At 26.9% G+C, this 9,316-nt stretch overlaps 2 protein-coding genes across 2 annotated transcripts; one reads left to right on the forward strand and one right to left on the reverse strand.

Annotated features, from left to right (window-relative positions):
* Nucleotides 1-3,690: 3,690 nt before the first annotated feature.
* LOC119684627 lies at nucleotides 3,691-5,381 on the forward strand. The gene is made up of 2 exons (XM_038098707.1): nucleotides 3,691-4,405; nucleotides 4,465-5,381. Exons 1-2 carry the CDS (start codon nucleotides 3,840-3,842, stop codon nucleotides 4,934-4,936), a joined length of 1,038 nt encoding a protein of 345 aa, XP_037954635.1. The 5' UTR covers nucleotides 3,691-3,839; the 3' UTR covers nucleotides 4,937-5,381.
* A 1,819-nt stretch (nucleotides 5,382-7,200) lies between these two features.
* LOC119682037 (nuclear pore complex protein Nup50) lies at nucleotides 7,201-9,250 on the reverse strand. The gene is made up of 4 exons (XM_038095377.1): nucleotides 9,060-9,250; nucleotides 8,709-8,928; nucleotides 7,667-8,631; nucleotides 7,201-7,610 (listed from the first exon to the last, which is right to left on the reverse strand). Exons 2-4 carry the CDS (start codon nucleotides 8,899-8,901, stop codon nucleotides 7,275-7,277), a joined length of 1,494 nt encoding a protein of 497 aa, XP_037951305.1. The 5' UTR covers nucleotides 8,902-8,928; nucleotides 9,060-9,250; the 3' UTR covers nucleotides 7,201-7,274.
* Nucleotides 9,251-9,316: the final 66 nt, after the last annotated feature.

The raw sequence follows: 9,316 nt of genomic DNA on the forward strand, positions 1-9,316 counted from the left end.
TTTGAGAAGAATTTTTCAAAATATTTACTATATTTAATTTATAGCCTTAAGTGTAAAAATATACAAAAAGTTAAACTGATAAATAGGCGAATAGATTTCATATTGCACACATTCAGTTATTTGTTTTCGTATTTTTTACGTGTTCCTACTTCACTGAATTTTCATTAATTTATTTTATTAATTTATTATATTATTTCACACATGTAAAATAAGTTCAATTAATTGTAATTAAAAAGGTATTAAAATGAACTCATTCTATCATAAATTTATGTCTATAAGAATTTATGTTATTCAATGATTTTAATGAATTTATTTATTTATTTATTATTAATATATGACTTGAAATATAATAAATATATATTTTTAATTATAATTTATTGTCTATACTTTAATTGAAAATGCAGATATATTGAGTTAATGGACAAGACAATTGCATATGTAAGTACAATAAATTAATTGATTTTTAAAGAAGAAAAATTATTATAGAAAAACTAGATAAAATCTAGCACATTTGCTTTTTGCTATACAATAATTAAAAATTTAATAGTCAGTCCTGTCGCCTAAAATGTATTTAAGAGACGCTTTCAAAAAATTTGAGTAATTTTAAAATAATGTTTTCAAATAGTCAATGCATTTATACTTAATACATACATGTATACCATAAATATGGTACTACTATTTATTTAGAAGAGCTTCACCCTCTCGCCCTTTATTACTCCTTTCCCCTGGTAATTCTTCTGTTAAAAATACATATCAAAATTAAACAACGGATATATATAGTATCAGAAAAAAAATTGGCATTTAATTTGTCATAACCTTACAAACTTAAATGGAATTGTTTGTAATAATTAGAATATAATAGAAATCATATTGAAATATTTTTTCAATATGTACAATATCACAAAACTGTCTTTCTGACCGAACTATGGCGTTGTTACCCATTTGTAAAACCAAGTACATGAAAGTACTTACCAAATGTACACGTAAAGTTGGGAATTGGGAAGCGAATAGGAAAAGGCGATAGTCGCAATTATTAGACTCAACTAAGTAAAATAATCTAGTCACCATGATAAAATGAAAACATAAATTCATGGGGCTTAAATATGTGTGCCCATTTGTAGATCGAGATTTGAAGAACATTTGGAGATATCGCCATGAGAAGTAGAACTACAGTTAAGGTACACATTTAGAAAAGACATTTAAAATGTGTAAGTGACAAGTAACTGTTTAATAAGTGTCTATAAGAGGACCACAATTGGAATAAGGCAATTAGTGCTGCATGTGGAAGATGTTTTTCATTCTGAAGAAACTAAAAACGAAAGAATGTTAAGAAACTTGTGTTACAACCGTGGTTTCTGCATTAGTATTAGTTTATCTAGTTTATTTTAGATATTATTTAGCGTCATAAAATAAACTATTTAAGTTATAACTTCAATGAGAGATATACATTTGGATCGATTGGTCATTAGTCTTATATATACCATATCTTGCAGATGCCTTCGATGACGAATCGATACGTTTCTAATTGGAATTTATCAACAAGTATGTAAGTTAAGTGGATTGCTGACAATCTCTGGTCTATCTCTAGTAATATAATGAATATACATTTAAAATATACATATTAATTAGTATATCTAATGGTTTAAGTTTTCAACGAATTTGTATTAAATCATCTGAAATATAAAACTAACGGCCGTAATTAAAATAGTTTTTCTTGCATAAATGCATCGCGAATTGGACTCAGTAAAACAACAATAATTCAGTTGATATACACCACGTAAAAAAGTTCAGAAGCAAATGTAGTTACCTTTACTATATAAAATAATGTATAACTAATTATAGTCCTAATAATATACACTCTTATACGTAGAACTTTGCATAACAAACTAAATCACATTTGTTTACATTTTGCGTATATTTTTATTGAAAGAAGCCGCTGCACTTTTATAGTGACAGTATTATTTATTTTATTAGTTTTAAATATAGATACTTTGATGCCAATAATTTTCATTTATTCTAACTCTTTTAAAATTCAATTATCACACATTACGATATTATTTATTTAATAAATTCATATTAATTCATTGAATATCGAAACAGTTCACTTGCTTCCAAACAGTTAAAAAAAACTTTTTTTAATACAAGATTATTAAATCTGTTTAAAATTCAATTCATACAATCACTTAAGTTTACTTAAACTAATGATAAATTAAAAATAAAAACTTACTTTTTTAATATAAATTATAAGAATTCACCACTATAAACAATACGATATTAATTTTGGCACTCACGCGGATGTAAATAAAACCATCTGATATTAAATTTATCACTTTGCAGGGTTGCTCAAATGCGTAATAAAAAAGACTTTTCTATTTATTCTATTTTTTTTTTCTTTGGAAATTTAGAATGTTATCTACATTAACAAATTAGCAACTGGCTTAAAAGTTTACCAGCCTTGCATGTAATGTAAACAACTTATTACTATACCTGAATAAATTTATTTAAAATATGAAGAATAACATAATCAATTATGCTTGATTTGATAATTAAAGTAAATTGTTTTATCATATTCAAACTGTATATGTAAATTTATTATATATATTTAATAGTATGTTTATACATTGTTTAATTATTTTTATTATACAAACTCTCATTGAATACATTCAATGTAAAATCAAGATAAATCCAAATGATTTCACTAAACTCTCATTGAATACATTCAATGTAAAATCAAGATAAATCCAAATGATTTCACTAGAACAACAGTTAAATTGTGTTTATTATTTCAATTTAAATAATAATTAATATCAATCATTAAAAAAAATAACACATGCGGCCTTAACAAATATAAATGACGTTCATATGACACCAGTTTTAGCTTCAGCATACAAGAAGTAGAATCATATACGATAATAATAATAAATTTATGATCATAATGAAATTGACAAAATATTAAAGCATTATAAACATTGAAACAGTGAGCATTGAAACTTCACAAATTTAATATATATGGATTTTATTTGCGCATATGAGATTTTGTATACAGAAATCAGTCATTTGCTTTTCGTTTGTGATTTTTACCCAAATCAATCATTTGAGGCCAGTGTAAACGCTATATAACCAAACATATTTTTTAAACATCAAGATTTAATTTACTTAATAAACATATGTTTGCATAATGTTACAAAAATTAGTTCATTTTATTAGTTCCACTTGAACACATTTATGTTGTAATCAAAACTATTATCATATTAAAAAAAGAATAAAAAATATTATCAAGAACTCTTTTATTTTATTTTACACCAAAGACCTTATGCCAAATCTATATATTAAAATTGGATACAGATGTTAATATATGCAATATATTAAAAGTTTTACATACGCTTTCAATGCCTCCATAACTGCTTATAATGTGACTGCTTAAATGTGACAGGTAGAAACATGGTTTATGTGTATTCTATTGTTTCAATAAAAAAATTTTATCTATTTTTTCAGCCGTTGGCAACTGATAATAATATAGCTAAGAGTTAAAAATTTAAGAATCCAATCGGAAATGTTTTTAGTGATTTAAACAAAATTCCGTTATTTAAATATTAGAGATTTTATGAACACTTTCAAATTCTGTTCATACCGTACCAAAATAATACAACCCTGTAATGAGAAAAAAATTATAATACCAACAAAAAAAAACAAAACATCTTATCTGATATATTAAAATATTTTCTGATATATTCATACTGATAAGTGCAAATCGGAAGTTATAATTGATTGAAGTGAAGAAGACAAAGTAGAGTAAACAAATATATTAATAATATATAAAAATAGAGCATGTAGCAAAAATGAGCGAAAATAACACAGAACATCAAGATGAAACATCTCAATTAACTTCGACAAGCAATGTTAAAACAAAACGCAACTGGTTCCATTCTTTAACCAGACGCAAAAAGTCTCAATCAGCTACAACCACGCCCACATTGGATAGTCCCGAACCACAACTACAAAATAATAATAATGAACCTGTACAAAATACGACAGTTACAGATGCTGTAAGCGCAACAACAGGAGCTTATCGTAAAAAGAAAGATATTAAAAATGTATTTACACGCTTCCGTAAAACAATTCATTCTCGATTTTATTCACTACGTCGAGGTGATATGTCATCAAAAGATGATGGAGGAGGAGGTGGTACAACGGATGCTACGTATGAATTTGTGACACAATCATCAACTCAAGAGCCTCATATGGGAATGTTGCTATCATTTAGTTTTTCTCGTGGCACTGGTTATGAGGAACCCGAAATGATACCATTTACACATGACTATAAGCAGTTTATTGAAAAAAAGTGGCTTCATGGTAAATCAGGACCAAATCGTGTTATGTATAAAGCTAGCTCTGAAATGTTAAGGTTTATATTATAGCTATTCTTTTTTATAAAGTTTTATGAAAAAATATTTTTAATTATAGTCAAGTCTGGTATTGGGGTGATATCTCTCGCCGTGATGCTCAACGACAATTAACAGATAAACCAACTGGCACTTTTCTTGTGCGTGATTCTGAAACTAGTGAATGTCAGTTCACTTTAAGTTTTCGTATTGTCAACGTTACACTTCATTACCGTTTGGAATATCGTGATAATTATTGGCGTTTTGAAGAGCTTCAATATGAATCACTAGTCGAAATGATAGAGGATATACTTTATCGTTGCACAAATGATAACTTCGTTTGTTTTGTAAAGGTACCAAATGAAATGCAACCACCATTTCCAGTTATTTTAAAATATCCACTAAGTCGTTACTATAAGATGCCGTTATTGCAAGATTTGTGCCGCCGTGTAATACAACGTAGTGCATCAGTCGAAGAAATTTCCAATTTACCTATACCGCCAAAACTACAAGAATATTTAAAGGAAAAACCTGAATTAGTTTTTCAAAGTTAAAAAGTAATGAAAATATTGCAACCAAAGATTAAATCAAAAGTGAAGTTTTTATTATTAAAGTATGCTATTTAAATACTTTTCATTTAGAAATGATATTTTTTTAGTTAGTAAGCTAAATCCGTTAAAAGTAAATAGTACAAGTTTAGTGCAATAAAAGACAGTTATTTTGGCACTTATTCCAAAAAAAAAAAAAACAACGTCTTATAAATTGAAACAAATCACTAATTTGTGTTAGACCAAAATTACTATTTCTTTTTATTTAATATTTTTAATTTGTCGGTAAATTGTGTTATTAATAAGTGCAGTTATTTTTCACAAAATTACCTATAAATAACTATGTTCACAGTAAAATGCAATAGCATTTATAAAATAATGATTAAAAAAAGCATTTTCAATAGAGATATGCGCAACTAATGATAGCAATGTATTACAAATAAGATTGAAAAAAATTATCTCTTTATGAAATGTTAAAAAGACAGAAGTATTAGTAATTAGTCGTAAATATATATATAGATATATATATATATTTAAAACTTTATATATAAGTAGTTTTTGTTCTCTTTTTATTAACATTGTACATAAAGTTACAACTATAAATTAATTCTTCTATAATTAAAATAGTAACAGATTAGATTTTTACTCTAATAGACTAATAAGTTACAACCTATACTTTAAGGATAATATGATTAACACTAACTATTTGAATTTTAAATAGTTTTTAAAAAATTTTCTAAACATTTTGTTATAAAAATCCAAATGTTAAGCAATTTATTACAGTTTATAGAAAATATGATTTTTTTAAATGAGTTAAGTTTATCTGGTATAATTATTTATTGTTATATTACTCACAACGTAATTCAAATATATTTTATTAATAAATCAATGTTAATAGTTTTATTAAAATATATATATAATGATTTATTTTTGTAGTTAAAAACACAAATCTAACTAAATGTATGAATTATTTTAAATGCATGTCGCAAAGTTCTTGCTTAAGTGGTTGATATCGATTTATATACTTTAATCTGTCGCATGCTTTGATGATCAAATCTAAATATGTATTTCACGTGTGTTACTTTTTGATGTCTTCCAAGTACAATTCTTTCTTTGTGATGTTCTGGTGTTTCTTTCCACTTGTTGCTTGCCGAATTTTTTCTTTTTTTTTTTAATATTTATTTCGTTATTCGTCACTTATATTGTTTGCTACTTAAGTGATTCAATATGTAATCCAATAAACTTTCTTTTTCGGTGATATTATATTTTTATAAATGCAATGCAATGTCAGTAAGAAAATTTAGTACCTTATTACCCTCTTTAGCATATCTTTATATAGATATTGTGTGAAAAATGGTATATATGGCTGCATATTTGTTGAGTTATGTGAAAAAGTCTATATAAAGCATAAAATTCTTTTGTTTTTAAAGAAAAAAAGACAGGCTTTTTTACTTGAAAAAATCAATCTATATCAAAAAAACGGACTATCACATTTTTAGAAGTACTTTCACATAATTCAAACATTTTCTGCTACTTCATTTAAATTAAGACATTTGCAAACTGTTCACACTGTTCTAAATAAAACATATACAATATTTGTAGCATTTTATATTGTCGCCAATATCTTTAATATCAAATTTTGAAAAAAAATATATTTTCATGATCTCATATCAATTCTTAATAGAAAATTATCATTTACTTATTCGCATTCGAAATTCACAGAATTGTTATCTTTATTTAAAACAAGTTATTTATTTTCCCACTCTAAATTAAATTAATGTATTATTATCCAATGTAGAGTATACAATATGAATAAATTCGTATTAACCAAAAAGTTATTTAGTTTTTTATATTTAAGTTGCACAATTCAAATTTAAAAACAATGCAATAATAAAAACAAAATTTAATAAAACAATAATAATAATTACAGACAGTAGTGGATTTTAAATTAAAATGTTTACTAAAGAGAACTGTACTTTTTACAATTAATACCAATTAGTTATTTTTTTGGGTAATCTATCCACATTACTTTCAAGCCGTTATTGCTTAGAATCAAACCTTAAATCAGAAAAGCAAAATAAAGCTTTTATGTCAAAAAAAATTTATACTCCATAAACACCTCAGTTTGATTTACTTTGATGTATTCATTAATGCAAAGCTTATTTATATCGGAGTTAATAGCCTTTTAAGTACACTAACAAAGCAAAGACATTATTTGAGTAATAATTACTTGGAAAAACTATTAAACTTAAGAAAATGCATCAACTCTAATCTTTAAAATAAAATTCTATATTTTAGTTTCTATAACATAAACGTTAAACAATATAAAAAATATTCTTGCAATTCATTTTTTATGCTTTTCGATATTTTCTAACAGGTCATCGGCTTCCTCTCCTGTTTTTACGCGCAACAATAACGATGTTGGTTGCGTCATTTCTGGTGTTGGGAGACACACCATCATTACATTATTTTTTCCTAAACGTTGTGCTGGTATTGAAGAATTTAAAATAAGATTTACTAGTACGTTGCCAAGACTTGTATCAGCTCTAACAATTAATTGCTTCTTATTCTCATCGACAGCTTTAATATACAAGGTGCCAACACCTCGTTCAGTGTAATTTCCTTCCTTTTTAATAAACACTTTACATTTTTTAGAATAAATTGCATCTTCTTCAACAACCTAAGTAATGATATAGTGAAATAAAATTTTAACAATAAATTTATTCATTTTAATACCTGCTTAAATTCAACTTTGGGTGGCTCGTCATCCTCGTCCTCTTCATCATTTGTTTTATCAGTGGTGGCAGCAGGCGGTTGAATATTACCAAATGTAAATGGAGTTGCACCAAGTGAAAAACTAAAACCTGCCGGTTTTTTATCGTCACTGCCACCCAACGGCTTTCCAAAGGAGAAAGTAGGTAACGACAAACTTTTCGGCTTTTCATCAGATTCCTGCGCAAAACTGAAACCTTTGGCCTGGCTTGCGGGTGATTTATCTGTGTTAGCACCAAAATTGAAACTTACATTTGACGTAGCTGTTTCATTAGTTTTAGTTCCAAATGTAAAAGTTTCAGGTAAGCTTGGTTTAGTATCACTCTTTGCCGAAAAGCTAAATGTACCAGCCGAACTTCCACTTGTTTCGTTTGATTTTAAACCAAAACTGAAACTAGGTGCTGGTGCTGGTGCCGATGCTTCTCCGTTTGCTTTTGTAGTTTCAGAAGATGTTTGTTTACTTCCAAAAATGCTTGTAGTTATTTCCTTTTTAGAAGTACTTCCTGCATCAGTGGCAGGTTTGGTAAAAGTTAGTGGTACATTTGCATTTTTCTCTAAATCAGTATTATTATATTTTTCTATTTCCACCATGTACTTTTCATAATCTTTGAAAATTGGGGTTAAAATACATAATGGATTCTCATCTACATGTTGCTTAATCCATTTAGCGACTGCTTGATTAAGTCCCTTTAACTTCCCATGATATATGGATGTCTTAAGTGTTTTATCATCTGTATCTGGTTTAGTAGTTTCATCAGTATGGGTTTTTTTAGAGGAAGAACTGCCGGCAAATATTGATGTTTTTAATGAATCTACTTGCTCGACAACATTAGTTGTGGTTTTATTAGCATTTGTGTCCGCATTAGTTAAATTAGATAAAAATGAAAATGCCGATGAAGTGCTGGTAGCAGGGCGCGTGCTTCCAAAACCTAATAAATGATATTATAATATTTTGAAAATCTATAGGTTAGGTTAGGAATATTTTGAAATTTAAATATATACTCACCTCCAAAGCCACTAAAAATAGATTTTGGATTTTCATTTTCGGTCGTAACATTTTTGCGGCGAGCTTTTTTGATAATGCGATTTTTGAGTTCGTCTTCCGATGCTGTGCGAAATTGTCCACGTTCTTCTACCTTGTCGTCTTCATCCCAATTATCATGGTTTAATTCAGAAGTAGCTTGTCGTTTCGCAGTCATAATCAATGCGTGAAAATTTACGTTTTACTTAAATTAACCAATATATCAATAAAATAAAAACCGGCAAAGTATTTAACCAAAAATTAATACTCAAATGACAAGTAATATACAGACTTGCCAATGTATAAAAATAATTTTTTTTATTGTATTTAACTTACAGCAGTCACTGAACGTACACACTAGATTTTAGTACAGATTTCCGATGTAAAGCATAACAGTACAATAAATATATATACTCTTCAAATAGTTATTTCTTCAGGTACAGATTACAATCACTTGGAAAATAAATTTCTAGCAGAAAATATTTCCGAGATATTAATATGCGAAATGTTTCTGTATTTATAAACCTTAATAATATTTTTTTAACAGCAAAACTTCAAGACTATTATTTTTTGTAAATATTTTAAATACATGT

The sequence above is a fragment of the Teleopsis dalmanni genome, chromosome 2 (assembly GCF_002237135.1).
Source record: "Teleopsis dalmanni isolate 2A chromosome 2, ASM223713v2, whole genome shotgun sequence".
In the NCBI taxonomy this organism is placed as follows: Eukaryota; Metazoa; Arthropoda; class Insecta; order Diptera; family Diopsidae; genus Teleopsis; species Teleopsis dalmanni.

Excerpts from the sequence above, each read along its gene's own strand:
- LOC119684627 (XM_038098707.1), top strand. The coding sequence starts at position 3,840 with ATGAGCGAAAATAACACAGAACATCAAGATGAAACATCTCAATTAACT. Across the intron at positions 4,406-4,464 it reads GCTAGCTCTGAAATGTTAAG|TCAAGTCTGGTATTGGGGTG; the intron begins GTTTATATTATA and ends TTTTAATTATAG.
- LOC119682037 (XM_038095377.1), bottom strand. The coding sequence starts at position 8,901 with ATGACTGCGAAACGACAAGCTACTTCTGAATTAAACCATGATAATTGG. Across the intron at positions 8,632-8,708 it reads TATTTTTAGTGGCTTTGGAG|GTTTTGGAAGCACGCGCCCT; the intron begins GTGAGTATATAT and ends ATCATTTATTAG. Across the intron at positions 7,611-7,666 it reads CCAAAGTTGAATTTAAGCAG|GTTGTTGAAGAAGATGCAAT; the intron begins GTATTAAAATGA and ends ATCATTACTTAG.